We start from the raw sequence: 23,779 nt of genomic DNA, 5'->3' as shown, positions 1-23,779 counted from the left end.
CACGATTGCCTCTGAAATTGCATCGGAACTGACAACAGAAAGACAATCTGCGCTTCTCATTGAATTCACCGGCTCCTGTGCACAAAAGTTGGTAACAACAGCACTACCCACTGCTGCTGGCTGCTGGTGCCCCGACCTTTCTTCCTCCTACTGTGAACTGAAGTTGGCCTAGGACTTTGGAGAGCCACAATTGATAGAGACCCGTACGAGGAGGGATAATGGAGATAAAAGAAGATGTGTCATGTAGGGGAGAGAACAGGAAAAGAGAGAGTATTTATCATTAGATTCGTTTGATGAGTTTTTATGCCGTCTCGGTTGATATCAGACCTAGAAATGTTAGTCTTTGTAACCCCACTTCTTCTCCTTCTTCCCCTTTAATTCATTCTCACTTGCTTTTGCCCCTCTATGTTTGTCCTCTTGTATTTTGACTTGCTAGTCAACCATAATCTTGTATGAATCTCTATTTACTTCAAATTTTTACACATTGTTGATTAAATGGATGTAATTTAACATTCTACAAAGGATACTTAAATATTAATGGTGTCCTGGTAGTTATGCTAAATTTTAATTTTATCCTTAAATTTTAGATATAATATCAATTGACTTCTCAACAGAAGAGAAATTTAAGTAAATCAGAGGGCTATAAATTAGATGATTCAACTCTTATGTCATAGAATTTGATAATCAATTGGTTGTGATTTTATGTTTTAAGAAAATTGTTGTAGATCAATAATTGAGATTTACAGAAGAAAATTAGACTGAAGAACCTAGTTAGTGTTCTAATAATAGTTTGGGATCAAATTAAAATTTAATCCTTTTTATTAATATATCACATTATCAAACTAATGAAATTTAACGGCTTAATGATCAAAATATAATGAATCCATAATATAAATGATTGAAATATAAATTTACAAATAAACGTCCTTATCTTAAGGGCATAATAAATATTATTCTAACAATTTTTTTAATTTTTATACCTTTATATAAGCTTTTAAATAATAAATAATTAAAAACTACTCCTTAAATGATTAAAAATAGAACTATAAATTCACATACAAATTCTTTATATATCCATATATATTTATTTGTTAATTAAATATTTATATATATATTAAAAATAAATTATTTAAATTAGAATCGAACATAATTTATGGAATCAAATATATTGTTCGACCCATGAAAAGATCTTCCTTTGACATATCTTTTCAGATGTGGGTTATGTATAATTAATTATCTGTAATCTTACGGAAACGTCGTCGTTTGCATGCATGATTTGATTTAGACCTTCCCTTTTCCTCTACCAAACTGCAATTCCCAACCACCTTTCCTTTAGAACCGCAATCAACGGCCAAATGACAGAGAAGTCAGCCATCATTCTCAAAATCCAATCCATCGTAGCACGATGACGTTTCAACATATTATTGGTCAAATCTCAAAAACAATCTTTGACTTCTCATACTAGTAACCAATAATCCTCAAACACGTCAACATCTATTCAACAACCTACTCCATTGAATCCAACGAAAACAAGCTGGAAAATTGATAAGGAAATGTTATATGGACGTGACATCTTTTAAGCTTAGTACATATAAGTGACCATACTAAGAAGTTCGTCGTCCGACACAATAAAAGTAGAAGAGTAAATATGGATTATTAGATTTTGAATATTTCTTTTTATTATTTTAATTATCATTCTAATTAGTTCTTCGAGAAAAATAAAATAAAATGAGACGAATTTTATATCACTAATTTACATGTTATACATCACAATAACTACTATTAAGAAAATTCATTATTATTTAATCAATAATATTATCATACACTTATTAATATTGTAATGAAATAAATATCGATTGGTCCACAATCAAAAGCAAAAGGAAGGAAATCACTTTGCCACCTTTTCTCTTTCTCCCACCAAGTGGGACTATGGACATAATCATAACAAAGAGTAATCTACAATGTTTAATTTTTCAACATGTTTATATTTTTTTCATCTTTAAAGCTAAAATTTGCACACCCTTTAAGAAGAGAGACCTTTCTCTTTTGCAATTACACTCACATTCACATTTCCACATTATTAGTCAATCTTTAGCTATTTGTATGTATGCATATGCAATGGAAGCAGCACCAGTACCTCAAGACTCTTCCATGGAAGGGGTTCTGGCTACACCTACGAACATGAGGCCCGGCTCCGGCTCCGAGGACGTCAAGTTTTGCACCCCGAACCACGGAATTAGGAGGGTGAGTTGGAGAGCCGAGATCGATACTTCACCGCCTTTCGAGTCGGTTAAGGAGGCCGTGAGCCGTTTTGGTGGCAGCGGACCTTGGGTGCCACTGTACAAGTTTGCGGAGGTATGTGTAACTTTTCTCTGTTTTGGTTTGCCTATGGTATGTAGGATGTAAGAAAGGTATGCTTTGTTCTGTCATGTAGTTTGTTTGCATATATATATATATGAACGTGTATGTATATTATATGAAAGTGTATGTATATTATGTTGTGTTCATGAGCAGCATGGAAATGAAGAATTTGACATAAGGAAAGTTGAAGAACAAGCAGCAGAATTGGAGAAAAATCTGATAGTGAAAGAATTGGAAACACTTGATGTGCTTGAAGAATTGGGAACTACCAAAAGGATAGTGGAAGATTTAAAGATACAGCTCAAAGATGAAGCTTTGAAATGCATAATCAATAATGAGCATACCAGAACTGGGAGTTCGAGACCTCACCGCCGCCACCGTCCGGTTTCGTCTGCAGATTTGATCTTGATAGATTCGAAGCAAGTGAAATCGAACCTCGGTGAAACTATCGATGATCTTGGGGTGATACCAAGATCAGAACCATTGCTTGAAAAAGCTGGTGAAATGAGGTGGTTTGCGGCTATGAAAATGGAGGAAGCAGCCATGGCAGCAGAGGCTCTTGCTCTTTTTGAACTCGGTGCCCTTGCAGGAACTAAGGGTTTGTCTAGCAACGAGACATCATCGGGGTTTTCGTTCCCGGTGCCGGAGCCGGAGCAATCTCCTCGAACACCGAAAATGATTCATACATTGCATGGATTTGATGAAGCAAATAATATTTCTGAACATACAATCCTGAGGAAGCTTGAGGAAGCATCAGATGAAATGAAACACTGTAAAAAGGCATTGGAAGAGGCTCTTAAAAGCGTCGAAATTGCAAACCGGAAGCAACTCGATGCCGAAGAGGCTCTCAGGAGATGGATTAACCCCAGGCATGAACACAAGTCACATAACAACAAACAGGTGGTCTACAATGGTATCAAACCCAACAATTCCCATCAAAACTTTCCAAGATCTCCATTAAGGGACCTGATGAACAAGCAAAACCCAGAATTCGAGGACGACCCGAAGCCTGTTCCGAGGACAACAACAGTGTCAATGAGGGATATGCTGAGCAATAAACAAGATACTCCTCAAGAATGTGTGGTGAAAAGAGCTAATGATGAAGGCCAAAGTGGAAGAAAGAAAGTAGCTTTGAGCCAAATGCTTGATGAACTGAAGCAAGATGTGAGATTTCAACCAAGAACTGATCATCAGAAACAGAAACAGATCTTCACACAAAGGAGAAAGTTTGGGTTCATCCACATTTCTCTCCCATCAAAGCAAAGCAAAAAGAAACCACAAGTTTTGAATTCAATGTGATATACCATTAGGTTTGTTGTAGTACTAAATTGCGGTTGACGTTACGATATTACAATTGTGAGTGTTAGAAACATTACGACGTGATTTATTTTTAAAAATAATTACTATTTTACATTGTGAAGTGTCACAATAACCTTGAAAAATATTATGATACGACTATTACATTATGTTCCGACCACAATTAAATATTGCAATTGTTCTATATATTTTTGTTTGTGTTTTGAGTGATCAAATCATGGTGTGGTATTTTTTTTAAATATTAAATTGTGTTAAATCTATTCAAAATCAGTTTTATATTAATTTTAAATATTGCTCTTTATATATATTTATAATTTATTTCTAAATTTTCTAACTAAAATATAATATATTCATACTCATTTTAAAAATAGAGTATAAATGTGAATATATCTATATGAAAAATATTAGGCCTGTTTGATAATATATGAGTAAAATTTCAATACCACATTTTCTTTAAATAATCTTACATTATGTTCGATTCAGAAACATGAAATTGAAATTTAGGTTTCATAGCTATTTAATCGAAAAAAAATTAGGACGAAATAATAAGAATCATTGAGGCGTGTTTACACAGTTTTTTAAAAGATAATTTTGTTCAAAATACACCAATTAGATGACCAAAACAACAACATCATTATAATGATCAACGAACTATAACAACACAATTGGGACAAATTTATACTAAATTTACACCTTTTGCACCTACACATAAGATAAGTCTGATCTTACATGTTCTATAATGTTGTGATTTACACTCAAGTTTAACAGAATACTAAGTGAAGTAACTGAACTTGTTATTCATCAAGGTAGTACATCAGTTCTTTTATACATGAAAGCTTGCATAACAGCTTTACCAGACTCGTAACCAACCTCTAACTGCTTGACTAACTTGAATAACAACTAACTAACTCACAGTTCCCACATACACTAGCTGCCGCTCCTACCACGTATGCACTCATACTTCAACATTCTCCCCGTCCTTCTCAGCTCTCTCATTCTCTGCCACCTGCACTTGTTGTCGAAACAACACATGAGCAGATTTTGGCAACGGTTTTGTCAGCCCATCAGCAACCTGGTCTCTGCAGGTACGTAGTTCACCTGAATTGCTCCACAAGCCACCTTTTCACGTACAAAATGTATATCCAACTCTATATGCTTCGACTGAGCATGGAACACCGGATTCGCGCTCATGGCAACAGCACTAGTATTGTCACTCCAGACTATAGGAGTTATAGCAACCGTTTCACCCATATCAGAAAGTAACGACCGAATCCAGACTACCTCAGCTACTGTATCAGCAATGCTGCGATATTCGGCCTCTGTAGTCGAGCGAGCCACAGTTTTCTGTCTCCTAGCACTCCACGACACCAAGTTACACCCAAGGAACACGCACGAGCCCGAGACTGACCTGCAGTCATCAACGTTGCTGGCCCAATCAGCATCAGCAAACGCAGTCAGACAGTAGGATTCGGGCACAAAAGTCGGTCAAAACACCAAGCCATAGTCAACTGTTCCACTTAAGTATCGCAAGATCCGCTTCACAGCAAGCCAATGACCATCGCACGGTCCTACCACGTATGCACTCATACTTCAACATATAATAAACATTCATGTATATAAACATATCTCGCACTTGTTATCTCACTAATGTGGGATATAAATTTTATATTTTCCTCAACAAAATTTACAAGTAGCTTACTTTGAGTTTTAATTTCTCATTCATCACTCAACCATTTTGAATATATGGTATATCGTTTTAAAGATCTCATAGAATAGAATATAAAATAATATTTTTATTGCTTGAATCTCCACCTTTATCCATAGAAAATATGGCTCAAAAGTTCTAACAATCCATTTTTTCTAACATTAAATAGATACCTAATTTATTTACGGATTTGATGAATATTAAAGTTTTATTTATTTTATCATTTAGATTACACTAATTTTAAAATATAATATCCTTAAATCAATCATATAGCTTATTGTTTTCTCCACCTAACTGTCACTTTATTATAAAACAATTAAAGATAATCGTTAATAACGAAAGTAATAAATTTATAATTCTGATTCATTAATGTCTTGATCTAGAAATGATATACGAAATATCTACTATAATTACTTCATTAAAGTTTTCAAAATGGGATTCTATTTAAAAAAACTATAATTTTTGGTAACTTTTTCTATTGATATATAGGGTTCATAGCCATTGTTGAATAATCAATTAGTTTACAAGTAGTTTATTTTGAGCATCAATTTCTCATTCGTCACTCAACTATTTTGAGCATATGATATACCGTTATAAAGGTCTCATTGAGTAGAATATAAAATCATAATTATATTATTCAAATTTCAACCTTCATTCATTGAAAATATGCCTCGAAATTTCCAAAAGTCCATTTTTTTTCTAACATTAAATCAGCATCTAATTGATTTAAGGATTTTATGAATATTACACTTTTAAGTATTTTATTATTCAATTCACACTATTTTTAAAATTCATTGTCTTTTAATCAAATATATTATTCATTGTTTTCTCTATTTATATGTCTTATATATTATAAAACAATTACATATAACTGTCAGTAACATAAATAATAAATTTATAAATCTAATTCATTAATGTCATGATCCCGAAATGAAATGCAAAAAATCCAATGTAAATACATCATTAAAGTTTTCAAAATGGGAATCTATTTAAAAACTATAAGTTTTGGTAACTTTTTCTCTTGATATATATATGGTCAATAGCCATTGTTGAATAATCAATTAGTTTACAAGTAGCTTACATTGAGCATTAATTTCTCATTCACCACTTAATTATTTTGAGCATATGATATACCGTTGTAAAGGATGCATGGAGTAGAATATAAAACCATGATTTTATTATTCGAATCTCAACCTTTACTCATTGAAAATATGCTTCAAAATTACCAAAAGTCCATTTTTTCAACATTAATTCGGCATCCAATTAATTTACGGATTTGGTGAATATTACACTATTATGTATTTTATTATTCAATTCATACTCTCTCTGAAACTCAATGTCCTTAAACCAATCATATCATTAATTATTTTCTCTATTTATTTGTCTTTATATTATAAAATTGTTTCGAATAATTGTTGCACATAATAAATTTATAAATCTAATTCATTAATGTCGAGATCTAGAAATGAGATGCAAAAAATCCAATGTAACTACTTCATTAAAGTCTTCAAAATATGAATCTGTTAAAAACTATAATTTTTGGTAACTTTTTTCTCTTGGTATAGGGTTAATAGCCATTGTTGAATAATCAATTCGTTTACATGTAGTTTACTTTGATCATTAATTTCTCATTCATCACTCAATCATTTTGAGCATATGATATATCATTGTAAAGGTCTCATTGAGTAGAATATAAAACCATGATTTTATTACTCGACAACCTTTACTCATTGAAAATATGCCTCAAAATTACCAAAAGTCCATTTTTCCCAACATTAATTTGGCATCCAATTAATTTACGGATCTGGTGAATATTACATTGTTAAATATTTTATTATTCAATTCATACTATCTCTGAAATCCAGTGTCCTTAAATCAATAATATAATTCATTATTTTCTCTATTTATCCGTCTCTATTTTATAAAATGGGTTTGAATAACTGTCAGTAACACACATAATAAACTTTTAAATCTAATTAATTAATGTCAAGATCCAGAAAGGTGATGAGAAAAATCTAATATAATTACTTGATTAAAGTTTTCAAAATAAGAATCCATTAAAGAAAAACTATGATTTTTGGTGATTCTCTCTCTCTACGTGGGTTAATAGCTATTAGTTTCCCAACCAAAAGTCGTTGGATTTAACTTCATGATAAAAGCGTGAGTCAACACATAGCCACGATGAGGCAATCTCTCTTTGATGAGGTTTGATTTTGTGTAGCTTTATTTACATCGAAATATATTTATATATGAAAAAATAAATATATTTTTTATGTTGTACTAGTGTGTCAAAATCTTGAATAGTGGATTTTGGACCGACAATTTCATCAATTGGAGCGTCTAGAGAGTATAGGAAATCCCAACTTTGTGGAGGAGGTGCTCACCATACTTCAGAGAATCCACTGCGCTGCTACGAACAGTTGGGCAGGCAATGCGAGTAAAATTATTATAATATATGATGATAGTGACCGATTGATAAAAGTCGTAACCTCTTTTAAAATAATTTATGCAGGGAAACTCAACCAATAGAACCGGTTAAAATCGATCGGATGCTTTACAAGCTGAAGGGCAGCAGCGCCAGGTAAAATAAAATTTGGTTTGATATAATCCCTTTAAGGAAGTAATAAAATTAAGAACATGTTTTTTCCTCCTCAAAAAATACAAAAATATATATTTTTTACTTTTACTATATGATTATTTGTTTATCTATTGAAAAATTGACAATAATGTTTAATTGGAAGCATCGGTGCTATTAAAGTTCGGGACAATGTCACCAAAACGAGACAACTTTTGGAGGGTGGAAATTTGGAGCTCTGCTTATATCTATAAAATAGATTGTTAAGAGTTCTATCCGAATAATCGAGAAACTCATTGTACATACAATTCGAAACTGAGCATGATATCTTATATGCAGGGCCAAAGCTGCCTTCGGGGAGCTGCGAAACGAGCACGGGACTCTCATGGCGAAGCTTGAGCATTACTTCCAGGTTCATCTCAGCTTGAAACTTCATTAATTAAACTAGAAACGACGCATTTACTTTGATTATTGTGTTCTAATCCTATCCACAACTCGTGCTGTTTTCTGTCTTCGGTGATCACCGGCCACCAACTAAGACAAGCACGTCCTGTCGAGTCCCGTCCCAACGGAAGTGATCCTGCATGGTCCAACCGGAGATCATAGGAGCTGAAGCTTGGTGGTGGTCCATGCAAATTTACCATTTTAATGTTCTAGACGCTCGTCTTTTTACCACAACAAAACATAAACCGAGGAACATGGTTATATGTCTTACTTTCTATGCGCGAGTGTTTCTTTAATAAAACTTTTAATGCGTGCCTTCGTGCTTCAATGGTAAGTCTTTACTAGAATTCGATTTAAGTTTGGAAAGGTTTTATTTGATCCGAAATCTGACCTAATGTTTAGGTAAAATATAACATTAAATTTAATATGAGTATATTTTAAAAAGTATTTTTCAATAAAATAAGAATTTAATTGAAAAAAAATATTAACATAAGGATATTATTATAATTATCTCTAAACAATCGATAGTTATATTATTATCTTGGGTCGGGTCAAAATTTTTTATTATAAACTCGGATATAATCTGATCTTATTCTTTAGAAAAACCAACCTGAATCGAAGCTTATTTTTTAAAAATAAATTCGATCTTATATCAGCTCAAAACCCGTTGAATTTAGGTCTTAAATTGTTTCAAAGTGCATCCCTAAGAATGATAAAATTATAATAGAGTGACTAAATTGTTTCAAAAAGATATAGTAAAGGGACTCCTTATAGAATTTAACCGAATTTCCCAAAGTCCATCTTCTCTTTCCCGTTATTTAATTTTTGTTATTAGGAACAAAACCCAAGAGAAGCTTACAATTACCTCCAAACAAAGCTTCCAATATTCACTTCGCTCTTTCTATTTCTCTCTCTTCCCTTCACTTCATTCCTCCGGCGGTGACTCTCACCGGAACCCTACCGGCTGTGGTTCTCTTAGTATTGGGTTTCCCCCCCTTCAAATGTTGATATTTTAAAGAAACTAAACACGTCTCCCCTCTCTGCTTTTCAGTTCACAAGCTCCATTCCTCTTGTTGTCTAACTTGAAAAAAGTTCTTAGCTTTTTTTTGAAGTTGGTTTCTCGTTTCTCTTCTGGGTTCTATTTGTTTCCTCTCTACTTCACTTTCGCGAAAGATTCTTTGCTTCGAGTTTAGCTTTTCAGCTCTCTCCGCCTTTTGTTTGAAGCTGAGTGAAAAAAGAATGGAGTTTTTGAAGTGCTGAAAGAGGACACAAGAAGATGAAGATGGAAAAGCTCTATACTTTCCTTTTGTTTTCTCTTCTTTTAGCTGTTGCTTCTTTCCAAGTGAGATCTCTAACTTTAACCCCATCATTGAACGATGATGTTTTGGGGCTAATAGTTTTCAAAGCAGACATTCAAGATCCAACCCTGAAGCTTTCCACTTGGAAGGAAGACGATGACACTCCTTGCAACTGGAACGGTGTCAAGTGTAACCCGAGGTTGAACCGGGTCACTGAGCTCCTCGACGGGTTCTCTCTTTCGGGTCGGGTCGGGCGTGGCCTCTTGCAGCTCAAGTTCTTGAGGAAGCTTTCTTTAGCCAAGAACAACCTCAGTGGAACCATTAGTCCTAGCTTGGTAAATCTTGAAAGTCTCAGAATCATTGACTTGAGTGAGAATTCTGTTTCTGGTTTTATCCCTGATGATTCCTTTAAACAATGTGGAGCTTTGAAGTCTGTTTATTTAGCTAATAACATATTTTCTGATAAGATTCCTGGGACTTTAGGGTCTTGTGCTACACTGGTTAATATTGACTTGTCTGATTTGGGGTTTGAATGGTTTGAGGTCATTGGATTTTTCTGGTAACATGTTGGAAGGAGAAATTCCAAAAGGGGTTCAAGCTTTGAATAATTTAAGATCCATTAATTTGAGCAAAAACAAGTTTTCTGGGCAGGTACCTGATGAGATTGGAAGTCGTTTGCTGTTGAGATCAATTGATTTTAGTTGGAATTCGTTCTCTGGGCCGGTTCCTCAAACAATGCAGAAGCTTAGCTTGTGTAGTTATCTGAATTTGAGTATGAATTCATTTTCTGGTGACTTTCCGGAATGGTTCGGAGAGATGGAAAGTCTTGAGTCATTGGATTTATCAGTGAATAACTTTTCTGGTCAAGTTCCTGATTCTATAGGAAAACTGAAATCCTTGAAGGTGTTGAATTTCTCTGCTAACGGTTTAATTGAAAGCCTACCTGCATCGATGGAGAACAATGTGGATCTTTTGGCATTGAATTTTAGCCAGAACTTGATGACCGGTGAACTTCCCGGATGGATTTTTAATTCGGAGAATAAGGTTGGTGCAAATATGGATAATGTCAATTCAATTTCATTAGGGCCCTCCCTTCAAAAAATTCAAGTATTGGATTTATCTCAGAATTTATTTTCCGGGGTATTAAGTTTTGATACCGGGGCTTTAAGCAGCTTGAAGTTGTTGAACCTGTCAAGGAACTCTCTCGTTGGACCTATTCCAGGAACTATTGGAGAGTTGACGGCCTTGGATGTTCTTGACTTAAGTCGAAATCAGCTTAATGGAAGCATTCCTACGGAAATTGGAGGAGCTTGCTCCCTTAAGGATCTTAGGCTCAATGCCAATATCCTAAACGGAAAAATTCCTACATCAATTGAGAACTGCACTTTTCTAAGGTAATCTCTTGATATTTGAATTTTAATCTATTTGCTCAAAGGTTGTATGAGTTTGTATAATTTTTCATTGAAAAAATTACTTTTAAATTTGTAACATCCCATGTTATCTGGATTTCTCTGTTGCATTTGTGTCGATTTGTGATGTGGAAAACATGTTTAAGGCTTTTTCTGCAATGGTATCTTAACTTTTCTATGTATTTTCTTGACGACACATCTAAGCAAAAATTTGGTTGCTTAATCGTAGTGTGCTGGTTAACATAGGACTTCCTTTTGTTGTTGAATTGTATAGGATCATATCACACAACAAGCTGAGTAGCCCAATACCAGCCGAAATCGGAAAACTGAGCAACCTAGAAAACGTGGACTTGTCTTTCAACAGCCTTACGGGGACGTTGCCGAAGCAGTTGGCCAATCTTCCCCATCTCTTATCTTTCAACATTTCCCACAACAATTTACGAGGAGAGCTACCTGCTGGTATATTTTTCAACACCATATCACCTACAGCTGTCTCTGGCAATCCCTTACTCTGTGGCTCTGCAGTCAACAAATCATGCCCTGCAGTTCTTCCGAAACCCATTGTCCTAAATCCTAACACCACTGCTGATTCCATTTCTGGTGAATTACCTCCGAATGTTGGTCATAAAAGGATAGTTCTTAGTATCTCTGCCCTCATTGCTATTGGTGCTGCTGCTTTCATTGTTGTTGGAGTCATTGCCATCACCGTTCTTAATCTCCGTGTCAAGTCATCGACATCCCGGTCTGCAGCACCCCTCACATTTTCTGCTGGGGAGGAGTTTAGCCGTTCCCCTACTACAGATGCCAACTCCGGGAAACTAGTCATGTTCTCTGGTGAGCCTGACATTAGTACAGGAGCACATGCTTTGCTCAACAAGGACTGTGAGCTTGGGCGTGGCGGGTTTGGAGCAGTTTACCGAACAGTTTTGCAAGATGGGCGCACAGTAGCAATCAAGAAGCTCACTGTCTCAAGTCTTGTGAAGTCACAAGAAGAATTCAAAAGGGAAGTTAAGAAACTAGGGAAAATAAGTCACCCTAATCTCGTGGCACTCGAGGGCTATTATTGGACTCCATCATTGCAACTTCTCATTTCTGAATTTGTGTCTGGTGGAAGTCTGCACAAACATCTCCACGAAGGATCGAGTGGAAATTACCTTTCTTGGCATGACAGATTCCGTATAATTCTAGGGACAGCGAAAAGCTTGGCTCACTTGCACCAATTGAACATTATTCACTACAATATAAAGTCAAGCAATGTCCTTATAGACGGTTCGGGTGAACCTAAATTGGGAGATTTTGGCCTAGCAAGGTTGTTGCCTATGCTAGACCGTTACGTTTTAAGCAGCAAAATCCAAAGTGCACTTGGCTACATGGCACCTGAGTTTGCCTGCCGAACAGTGAAAATAACCGAGAAATGTGATGTGTATGGATTTGGTGTTTTGGTCATGGAAGTGGTTACCGGGAAGAGACCTGTTGAGTACATGGAAGACGACGTAGTGGTGCTCTGTGACATGGTCCGGGGAGCGTTGGAAGAAGGCAGGGTGGAAGAATGCGTCGATGGAAGGCTGCAAGGGAAATTCCCAGTAGAGGAAGCGATTCCAGTTATGAAACTAGGCTTAATCTGCACGTCACAAGTACCATCAAATCGACCGTATATGGGAGAGGTAATTAAGATACTGGAATTGATCAGATGCCCTTCAGAAGGCCAAGAAGATTCGGGATGAGTTTAACTAATACCTTAAGAAATTGAAAGACTTATGAAGGGGTTATCCGGCGAAGAAGAATCCGGTTTGTTCATTTCATCAAAGAGAAGAAATATTTGTTTGCCCTAATTGTATTTGTTTCCATTTTCCGGATTCCTTTTCACCGGTTTCCATTTCCGGGACCCCTTTGGATATTGTAGCCTAGTTAACTAATCTTCACTGTTCCGCATTTTTTTGTTCATCAGCATTGTCTATTGTTAGCATTAGGTTATGATATAATGTATCAGCTAATGTACTGTGATATGTACCTTTTGGACTTGTTCATCTTCATGTCAAAGACTTGAAACATGTGCACCTTTTGGGTTTCGAGCTTGACATAGACTCGATTTTAGGGTAGTTAACCAAAAGTATACCGTTGGGGTTTTGATATCGACTTAGACTCGATTTTAGGGTAGTCAACCAAAAGTTCACTGTTCGCTTTTCGAGCTCGACATAGGCTCGATTTTAGGGTAGTCAGTCAACCAAAAGTTCACCGTTTGGATTTCGAGCTTGGCTTGACTTTATTTTAGGTTAGTGAACCAAAAGTGATATTCTTAAAAGAATATTGGTCCCAAGATATTGGAATTCTCATATTCAACTCTGCACATGGGGCTCGTTTCTTAATATATACAGTAACAATTTTATGTTCTTACATGCATGCATGTATGCATAAATACATACAAACATATATGCATGTATACGTACATACAATAAATCTCAGCCCACCAATTTTGTACATATCAGTTTTTTGGATAAAGCTTGACAGGAAGTCCCATGGCAGGGTATGGCATTGGTGAACGGATAATAGGCTCATCAGGGACCATCTCTGTCCAACTATACTTTGTCACAAGATGATGAATAATCAGCAATGATTCAACTCTAGCGAATTCGATTCCGGCACAAACTCGAGGCCCTGCTCCAAACGGGACGTAAGTGTACGGAGGGAACTCTTTCGACGAGCCCTCGAATCTTGATGGATCGAACTTCTCTGGATCCTGGAATATGTTGCTGTCCATGTGAGTGCCTGGTGCCACCCAAAATATCTGTACCAAAACAGTAAGCAAGGGAAGGAGAGATTCGAAACCCGAGTTCAGTTCGAATTCGAGGGGACTATTTACCTGCCATCCTTTGGGAATGTGGTAGCCACCAAAGGTAATGTCTTTGGTTACAAGCCTGAAACTGCCAAGCATTGGGGGATTGACCCTCATGAGTTCTTCAGCTGCTCTCCATGTATATCTCATCATCTTTATTTCACTCCATGTGAGCTTCCCACCATTTCTTTTAATGGCTTTAACAACTTCATTTTGCTCTACACAACAATAGAAATGACAGTTCCAAGACAATGTTCCAGAAAAATTATCGGCTCGAAAAGATCCGAATCCGGAAAAACTATATAGATAGATAGAGATAGATACCTTGAAGCACCTTGTTTGAAACCTCTGCATCCCTAGAAAGATGTCTGATGAAGAGGGTCAACAGAACAGCAGTAGTATCATGGCTAGCCATGATCAACGAAAGGAAGACATCAACGATCTCATCTTTCGACAAAGGCTGTCCGTTTTCGTCTCTCAAAGCGAGGAGACAAGATACGATGTTGTCGTCCGTCGGTTCAACAGCGCCTTCATCTTCTTGTTTCTTCCTCGACATCACCATTTCTGAGAGCTTTTTGCAGAGCCTTCTACGTGCTTGCATTGCTTGGTGGAACACTGTGCCTGGGAATTCCAAAGGGATTCCCCACACTCCTTTCACCGTGAGCGCGAAGTCCTTTAACAGTTCGTCTTTCTCATTTCCGTCTGGTAATCCGAACAATATGCTGCAGGTTACGTTGAATGTAATCTTCTTCATTAATGGCACAATTTCTGTTGAATCCTTGCCGTGAAGTTCCTGTTTATTACAAGAGATTAACCGTGTAAGAGACAGAATTATTAACGAAATCCGAATTATATTCGACTCGAATCATAAATATTCAACAACTCAAATTCAAACTCAATTTTATTTTAAGTTCATACTTAAACTTCGATAACAATACTCAATCGAGCTCGGATATAAACTAGAGTCGAACTCGAGAGAGAAACTCGTGTTCGAGCTCACGATTACATTAAACAAATAAACAATTGGCACTAGATCAATACCTTGAGCAACTGCTGCTGCACCAATGAATCCATTTTAGCAGCAAACCGTTGAATGCTTTCAGGTCTCAAAAAGCCAACAATTGCACCCCTAACAAGCTTATGTCTCGATCCGGACATCTCAAACAGACTATTCTTCCCAAGCACTTTCACCACCGACGCCGGTTGATTGAACGAGAGACCGTTATCCCCGCCACCGAACACGAACCTGTTCCCGGCTCGACCAGTCACGACAACCAATTTCGACCCCAGGATCGAGGTCTTGAACACCGGTCCGTATTTCTCGACACGGCTCAGGATCCATCGTTGGGTCTGGTCTTGCTTTTGTGCCTTCACAAAGCTTATCGTCTCTCCAATGAGTGGATACCCTAGTGAACCGGGCGCAAGCTTTCTGGCCGCGGGTGGTGAGACTATGAATTTGAAGAAGATGATGATAAGAGCTAATGAAGCTCCCAGGATTGTGGAGATGAACTGTGGGTTGAAGCTGGAGAAAGGGTCTGTAATGGAGGACAAGATATCCATTGTTGGTAGGTTGCTTAGGGTGTTTTAAAGATAAGATATAGCCATTTATAAAGAAAGAAAAAAACACAACACCAGTGTCTTTTGAAAATGTCTTTATCAGATTTCACTTCTGAAACCGTGTTTTAGTTTGAAATGTTTTTGTTTTATCATGGAAATTTGAGTTAACTGCACTTTACATCCCTAAACTATGACTCATATTATAAATTGATCCTTAAACTTTGAGCATTTAATTTCATCTCAAAACTAACTTTTATTTTATATCAATCCACAAACTTTTGAACATTCCAAATTTATCCCCAAAATATGACCATCATTCTATATTTGTCCATAAACTTTTGAATGTTTCAATTTCATCCCCAAAATTTTGAATGATTTTAGAGGACATTATTGGATCGTTAAAAAAGTTTGGGACTAATTTAGAATGAGGGTCATAGATAGGATGAATTTGGAATGTTCAAAAGTTTGGGGGATCAATTTAGAACAAGAGTAATAGTTTGGGGATAAAATTAGAATATTTTTTTCGTGGTCGAATTTGGTTTTGGTCCACTTTATTATGGACAAATTTAGGATTGATATCTTCATCTGAATTTGTCCATGTTTAGATCTAGTCCCTTTATTTTTATAATATCATTAGACAGAGTAACTAATTAATGTTGTTTACTGTGGTGTGATAACAATTTTATTATGTTCAATTTTGAAAAAATTTGAATAATTGAATATAATGTCTATATTATCCAAACCTCTTTCCACCCATAAATATGAGGACATTGAGCGTGTAAGCATGTTTGATTCCATGTACTCATGTGTCTTGTACTAACGACAATATCAATCGATCTGAATTCAATTAATATTTGGAGAAAACTTTTTATCACTGTAATACTTTAGTTTTCTTAAAATTTCAAATGAAGTGAAATAAAACCTCGGTGTTAAACGAGATATTACTTATTGATTTGATGTGCCACGACATCTCCTTAACTATTGTAAACTACATCTAATGGCACAATGTCTATTTTATAACAAATCACAAGTTTAATATTTGTTTTGTAATTTTTAAAAGTTCAGTGTCAAAAACATATTTTAAAATAGTTTAGTGATTATTTTTAAATTCTACTATATTTGAATATATTTATACTCAATATATATTCGCATCTGACATCCGATCAGATTATTTGGACCTTAGCTTGGTGGACTGGTTCAACGCACACCACGCATTTCGGTCGTAATATTTAAAGAAATGGTTGTGATTTTGTCGATTGTATTGGACGGCATTCACGATGGACATCAATCAACTGTCTTTCTATAATAACTACAAATCCAAACAAGACAAACTATGAGCTTCTAACTTTGAATTCATCATCTTTCGTCTCGAACCGGTCTTGTGATCCCGTCCTTATTTATATGTAGAGGGTTAATTGCATCACATATTCTTAAAGAATGCCCTTCGTTTCAAATTATTCCTTAAACTTTTAAATATTTTAATTTTATTACTAAATAGGATTATCACTCTAAATTAATCTTCAAACTTTTAAATATTTTAATTCATACCCAAACTATGACTTTTATTCTAAATTGGTCCTCAAACTACATGTAAATACTAATAACATCTCTTGTTAATATAAAATCGTTAGGCCAATTTATATTATTATATTTTAAAAAATTAAATTTAGGTTAAAATATGATCTGATTACATATTTTGATTAATTTGGGAATGAAATTGGAATATTTAAAAGTTTAGGGTTTAATTTAGAGAGGACCATTATTTAGGGACAAAATTAGAATATTTAAAAGTTTAAGGACCAATATAAAATAAGGGTTATAATTTGGAAACATATGATATAATTAACTCATATATATATATATATATATATATATATAATTAAAATTAAATATTTTTTGAACCTATCAAGTGGCCTCAATGGTAAAAGGTAATGTTATTCTCTAGAAAGATCATGGATTTGAGTGGTTATGTCTGCAGGGTATGCGTATGCTATCAATAGATTAAAAATGTTTTGAATATATATTATCTTACAATTACCTTAGATTATTAAAAAAAAATTAAATTTAGATTGGCTTTTATAGTGGTGAGTATAAAATCAATTGTGAAATGTGTGATTGGATTCAAAGGTAATATAGTATGTGAGAATATAGGCTAATTGATGGCAATATATCGATTTTATATTTATTTAGTCAAATTGTACCTAAATAATTTTATTTAGGAAAATAACACCCTTTTGGAAAAGACGTGTCACGTAGGAGTATTTCTTAAACGCCGTAATTTGTAAGACGTACTTTTTGTCGACATGATAGTTTTTTTGAGCGGCGTCTCCAACGTTAACGTCTTTTATGACTATAATAAAAGAAATGAGAATAATGAGTTAAAAATGTAAAAAGAAGAAAATCAATTCGTATTTGCACGAGCACAAGTGGGCAACAACGATACACATGCATAAATCTTATTTTCAACCGCTTAATAAATGTATGTTTAGAAAAATATATTTAAACAATTGAAAAACTATATAATTAATATGAGATTTGAGAATCTCGTAACAAAAGTTTATTAATTAGATAGTTCTTAAATATAAAATGGATATTATTCTTATGATAATATCGAGAATAAAAAGGTAAAAAGACCAAGAAAAGACATTTATTTCAAATGTAAATATGTAAAAAAGCATCATAAAATATTTAAATTCAATAATATAAAATTCAATAAAATTATATTTTATTAAATTAAAATTAAAGGTATTAAATTTATACTCATGTTAAAAATATTTATATTAAATAATAATTAAAATTTTATTTATATTCAAAATAAAAATCAAACAAGAAATATGAATTAAAATAAATAAATTAAAGGGTAAAAGAATAATTATCACTTTTAATTGATTTCAAGTGCACTCACTGACTTTTTCCCAAAAAAAAAACTGCACTCGCGGAAGCCTTGAACTCCGTTCTATGTACTTCTAGGTAAGATGCTTAATGAGTTAATAAGTTCGTTAGTTAGCAGTTTAAAGTCGATTTTGTTAAAATTAAACTCGAAATTAAGTTTAACTCGAGACCTTAATAAGTTGATTTGAATAAAATTTAACTCGACTAGATAAGTTCATGAACACCTCGTTAATTTTTTTATATAAATTTTTTAGTAGTTATCTTAAAAAAGAATTACTAAAAAAATATTTCATTAAAAAATATTAATTTCTAATAGATAATAAAAAAGATGATGAATTGTTAATCTAGTAATTTTTTAATAAACAACAAAAAATTACTAAATTATTAATTAGTATTTTACTACACTCAAAAGCCAAACCATATTTATTATTTTAATGTATTTGTGGATTGTTACTTTACAATTTAGACTTTGATTTTGTTTTGTACACTATTTTTATAATATTTTTGGTTAAATTTATTAATTTATGTTTTATATTAATCTTTGTATAGTATTAGTAGATTTTACCTATAATTAAGAAAATAAGATAAAAATTTTAGTGAGCTTGATGAGCAACGAGTCGAGCAACAAGTTTTTTTAATGAGCACAAGCCGAACAAAAATTTAACGAGTTTAACGAGCAACGAATCGAGTTGAGCAATAAAATCTTTTAATAAGCACGAATCGAATATTGTCTAACTTGTGATCGACTCGATCGATAAACACCCAACTTGTATAGGGGCAATCGCACCATTGTGATACGTTTGGATCACTCATCTTCGGGTTCAATTAGCTGACGTGGACAATAATTAAAAAATTGTTCATTTTAGTCACTCAAATTCAAATTATGTTGCAAGAATAAAGCAATTTTCGTTGTAAAAGAATTGATGTTATTTTTTGAGGTACCGAATTCGAGCACCATGAATGTCAGAGTGTAAGTGTTCAATGTCAAATGATTGAGAGTTATTTTTAAACAAATATTATCTTGTACTTACCTCAGGTTAATCACATGTAAATTTTCTAACATATGCTAGGAACACTCTAAATTGTTGACTACTATTTCGAATTTGGGACATGGATTTTTCGAGTGTTTTAATCTCGACTTAAATTTTAGTGTTTTTCATCTTATTTTGACCCATTTCGACTATAATAATTATTTCACATTTTCACCCTCTTCGAACATGTCTCGATTCCTAAAATTTTAATTCAGTTCGTACTTTATAAAATATTAAAAGTTAATTGCAATGCTTGTCCTTAACATATGATTTTTTAAAATTGATCCTCAATTTTTTTATTATTCCAATTTTATCTTCAAATTACGAATCTAATTTTAAATTAGCAAATTATGAATCACATTCAAAATTAGTACCCAATCTTTTAAATCTTCCAATTACATCCCCCAATACATCCAAATATATAATTAGTTTCAATTATAGTTTAACATATTTTTTTAAAACATATAAAAATATAACTTGGCCTAAAGATTTTATTAGCATGAGATGTGATTAACATAAAGATATAGTTTGGGATAAAATTGAAATGCTCAAAAGTTTGGGGACCAATTTAGAATAAAGGTCATACTTTTAGGATGAAATTAAAATGTTTAAAACTTTGACGACCAATTTAGAACGAGGGTCATAGTTTATTGATAAAATTAAAATATTTAAAAGTTTAAGAACCAATTTAGAACAAGGGTTATAGTTTGAGTTCGGGTGGTGCAATTAACTCCAAAATAAAGTTATTTTTCTTGTGCAAAATAAGTAAACGACATCGTTTCAGAAACTTTATCGTCTGCCCTCCATTTATTTTCTTGGGAATAAAACAAGAGAAGAAGGCTCTCATTTCCCTCGCGTTTTATCTTCTAAGATCTGAATCAAAAAATGCAGGATCCACCAAATTTAATCCCGAACCTGGAACCACCCATTCCTTCCGATGCATCATCCACCACCCAAACGTCGTCGTCTTTCCCCAACAACACAACCCCATTCCGTGGCACTCACCACAGGCGAGCCCATTCCGAGGTCCAATTCCGGATCCCGGACGAATTGGATCTCGGGTCCGACACGTTCGAAGGGTTGGTATCCGAGAACGAATTGTTATGTAGTTACCTGGATATTGAGAAGTTCGGGGGATCATCGAAGGGGGCGGACGAAATAGGGGCCGTTGGGTCTTCGAGTGGTGGGTCGGTTCAGAATCAGAAGGGAGAGGAAATGAGCAGTGGTGGATCGGGGAAAGGAGAGAAGAAGAATCATGGGAAAGGAAGACATAGGTATAGTAATTCAGTCGATGAGTGCTTCACAATGGAGTTGATTGAAGCTAAGAAAGCTATGTCTTCTGATCAGCTTGCTGAATTGTGGACTGTTGATCCAAAGAGAGCCAAAAGGTTTGGGAATTGCTTACATTTCTTTTCCTCCAACCTTTTTGGGTTTGTTTTTTTTTTTAATTTTTAAAAGTGAATTTGTGTTTTGGGATTATTATGAATTGGTACTGTGGTAGAGAAGAGTTTGAAGCTTTGTGACTTTTAGTGTGAAGTTTGTGTTTTTGTTTTTTTCCTATAGATTATCAGGTGAAGTTATTAGAAGAAAGTAATAGCTTTTTGTTAAAGAATTTAAAAGAAAACGATTGTTTGTACTTACTAGAATTCATGAAAATGTATAATTTTTTTTATGATCTAATTGATATCAATTATACAAAGTTTTATGATCTAATCGATAAAATGTATGAATGTTTTATGATATCTAATTGATGTCAATTTTATTGGGTTTCCATTGAGGTTTGCCACTAAGAACTACATAAATTTTGTAGGATCATTGCAAATAGGCAGTCCGCTGCTCGCTCTAAAGAGAGGAAAGCTCGATATATGTCTGAACTGGAGAGAAAAATTCAAACACTTCAAACAGAAGCAACTACTCTTTCTGCACAACTAACCCTATTCCAGGTCTTTCTCGAACACTTACCTCTCTCATTGCCCCATTCTAGAGCCTGTTTGTGGTTGCTATTTGTGTTCCTTCATACAGAAATATCATATCTACATTTTAAACAATCAAGTGAAAAGTATGCATACACCTCTCAGGTTTGATACAAAATACATTTACGTTTATCGTCTATCAACCTCATGAGCAATCAATACATTGGAAATTCTACTTTTTAATCTATAAATTGCTTTTTTGCAATTGGGGTTCTAGTTCAAATCTGAGTTTTAATAGTCTATGTTCAATTCCAGAGAGATGTGACTAGCTTGACTACGGAGAACACTGAGCTTAAGCTTCAGCTACAGGCTATGGAACAACAGGCTTGGCTACGTGACGGTATGTTCTATCCTGACTAATTTACCCAATTCTCTCTAAGACGCCTGCTTTCATAAAATGTATAGCTACTCAATTGAAGCAGTTTGTTATACCTTATTTACTCAATGATAGGATACAATACAAACCGGCATCGACACTAGTTTTAAACCAGGGATGCCTTTTTCTAAGTAGTGTTCTTGGCATTAATTTTAGTGCTCAAACTGTGGGTGACATTAATTATTGTTGCATGAAGATATTTAGTCGTGTTTGTATCATGTCCCCGGTTATTTCACTCAGAAAACTATTGCGAAGAGTTGTTAACTGGATATAGTTTTTCTCATTGTTTGCTCCTGACTACAGCTTTCAGTGAACAACTGAAGAAGGAAGTAGAGACGCTCAAGATTGCCACTGGCGAAGAAACAACACCCACGGATGCCTTCAATTTGGGAATGCACAATATACCATACACACAATCTTCCTTCTTTCCTCCCCAGCCACAGAATATACAAATCGACATCCAGAATATACAAATGCCACCGTTTCATCCCTTCCAATCTAATACATTTACAACTAGTCAGCCCGTGGTAGGTGCCTCATATTCACATTTGTTTTCCGATATGATGCAACAGGATCCTCTTGGCCAATTGCAAGGGCTTGATATCAATAGCAGGGATTCCCACTCTGTGAAATCCGATGGCTCATCGATTTCCGCCAGTGAAAGCAGTGGAACATTATGATATGGAAATTTTCTTGTCTGCACGTTCTCCTGCCCTATTTGTTGAAGTGTTCATAGGCTGACATTCTTGACATTGAGAGGTGTAATCCAATCAAATTCGATTCTTTTAACGGTTTCGTTTCCTGGGATTTGAGTTTTGCAGTAGCTTTGCTAGGTATTAAAGATATTCAAGATTCTTTCCTTGCGGGATTCAAATTCATTTGTTTTGGAGCAATGGGTGTGGGATTATAGTTTTGATCTATAGGGTGTAGTAGGGCAATGCAGTATCATCTTGGACCAGCTGCAACCATTGTATTATCTGTTATAATTATTATTTAAATGAATCCGAGTCCAAAATTTAATTCAATTAGTTCATGAAGTCATTCTTAAGAGATGGTATATAGGTTTATAATTCGAAATAGTCTGAATTCAGATTGAATAATGACTCGAATTCAATATGATTTGAATTTAAATCAAGTATAATGTAAAGTTTAGGGATGAAGAAGCTCATGTACTTTTTTTAAACTTTTTAGTATTTGTTGAATATTTAATTAATCAATTAATAACGTGTATGGATCATGTAGATATAGTTGATTAAATATGAATTCTCTATGGAGAAGAATATTCTTTTTTACCACTAAAGACAGTTGATGAATTCTTGATTAATTCATTTCAATTAATGAAAGTTGATGAATTCTCGATTAATTCATTTCAATTAATGTAACTAAGAAACATAAACAACGACAATTTAAAATGATTCAAATTCAAATAGCCTAAATGTAAATTCGATCAGGAAACCTTAAAACTAAAATTAGGTCAATAAAATGTAATTCTATCAAACTTTTGGGGGAAAATTGAGAACAAGAAAAGTACAAAAGTCTAAAAGAAAATTAGGGTTTCAGACTTCATTAGAGATACTCGTCCATAAAGGCAACATTTTTGCCCAAAATCCTATTCTTCCCAGCTGGCAGAAGCAGAGAGCCTACACTTTGATCTCATACCATGGTTAGATTTCGTTTCATCTGTATTTTCAGCATCTGTGTATTAAAACAATTCAATTTTTTTTCACAATTTTGATCTCTTTGATTGTTTTTTTAGACTTTCAAGCGTAGGAATGGTGGTCGCAACAAGCACGGCCGTGGCCATGTCAAGTTCATCCGCTGCTCTAACTGTGGAAAATGCTGTCCCAAGGTACTCTACATCTGGTTTCCTCATCTGGGTACCTGCGTTTTTTCTCTCTCTTTTGTTTCTATTGATTTTTTTTGGGAACTTAATAGGATAAGTCAATCAGAGGTTTCTTGTGAGAACATTGTAGCAAGCTGCTGTCAGAGTGTTCAGGAAGCCTGCGTC

At 34.4% G+C, this 23,779-nt stretch overlaps 3 protein-coding genes, 1 long non-coding RNA gene and 1 pseudogene across 4 annotated transcripts; 4 read left to right on the top strand and 1 right to left on the bottom strand.

Moving 5' to 3' along the window:
* Positions 1 to 2,042: 2,042 nt before the first annotated feature.
* On the top strand, positions 2,043 to 7,600 carry LOC120217478 (WEB family protein At2g40480-like). Its single transcript, XM_039214562.1, has 3 exons — positions 2,043 to 2,361; positions 2,515 to 3,675; positions 7,589 to 7,600. The coding sequence occupies exons 1-2, from the start codon at positions 2,104 to 2,106 to the stop codon at positions 3,658 to 3,660; spliced, it is 1,404 nt and encodes a 467-aa protein (XP_039070493.1). The 5' UTR covers positions 2,043 to 2,103; the 3' UTR covers positions 3,661 to 3,675; positions 7,589 to 7,600.
* A 1,981-nt stretch (positions 7,601 to 9,581) lies between these two features.
* Positions 9,582 to 13,053, top strand: LOC120217477 (annotated as a pseudogene).
* A 479-nt stretch (positions 13,054 to 13,532) lies between these two features.
* Positions 13,533 to 15,506, bottom strand: LOC120217450 (taxadiene 5-alpha hydroxylase-like). Its single transcript, XM_039214539.1, has 4 exons — positions 14,984 to 15,506; positions 14,267 to 14,735; positions 13,970 to 14,160; positions 13,533 to 13,894 (listed from the first exon to the last, which is right to left on the bottom strand). The coding sequence occupies exons 1-4, from the start codon at positions 15,500 to 15,502 to the stop codon at positions 13,592 to 13,594; spliced, it is 1,482 nt and encodes a 493-aa protein (XP_039070470.1). The 5' UTR covers positions 15,503 to 15,506; the 3' UTR covers positions 13,533 to 13,591.
* A 4,754-nt stretch (positions 15,507 to 20,260) lies between these two features.
* On the top strand, positions 20,261 to 22,763 carry LOC120217476 (transcription factor RF2b-like). The gene is made up of 4 exons (XM_039214561.1): positions 20,261 to 20,810; positions 21,233 to 21,365; positions 21,651 to 21,735; positions 22,075 to 22,763. The coding sequence occupies exons 1-4, from the start codon at positions 20,308 to 20,310 to the stop codon at positions 22,449 to 22,451; spliced, it is 1,098 nt and encodes a 365-aa protein (XP_039070492.1). The 5' UTR covers positions 20,261 to 20,307; the 3' UTR covers positions 22,452 to 22,763.
* Positions 22,764 to 23,313: 550 nt separating this feature from the next.
* LOC120217472 lies at positions 23,314 to 23,719 on the top strand. Its single transcript, XR_005525146.1, has 3 exons — positions 23,314 to 23,434; positions 23,528 to 23,620; positions 23,707 to 23,719. It is a non-coding gene; the product is annotated as an uncharacterized LOC120217472 (long non-coding RNA).
* Positions 23,720 to 23,779: the final 60 nt, after the last annotated feature.

Source organism: Hibiscus syriacus, unplaced genomic scaffold, assembly GCF_006381635.1.
Source record: "Hibiscus syriacus cultivar Baekdansim isolate YM2019G1 unplaced genomic scaffold, ASM638163v2 tig00110187_pilon, whole genome shotgun sequence".
NCBI classification, from domain to species: domain Eukaryota; kingdom Viridiplantae; phylum Streptophyta; class Magnoliopsida; order Malvales; family Malvaceae; genus Hibiscus; species Hibiscus syriacus.
Note: the sequence above shows the minus strand (reverse complement) of the source record. Positions and strands in the feature narration are given on the sequence as shown.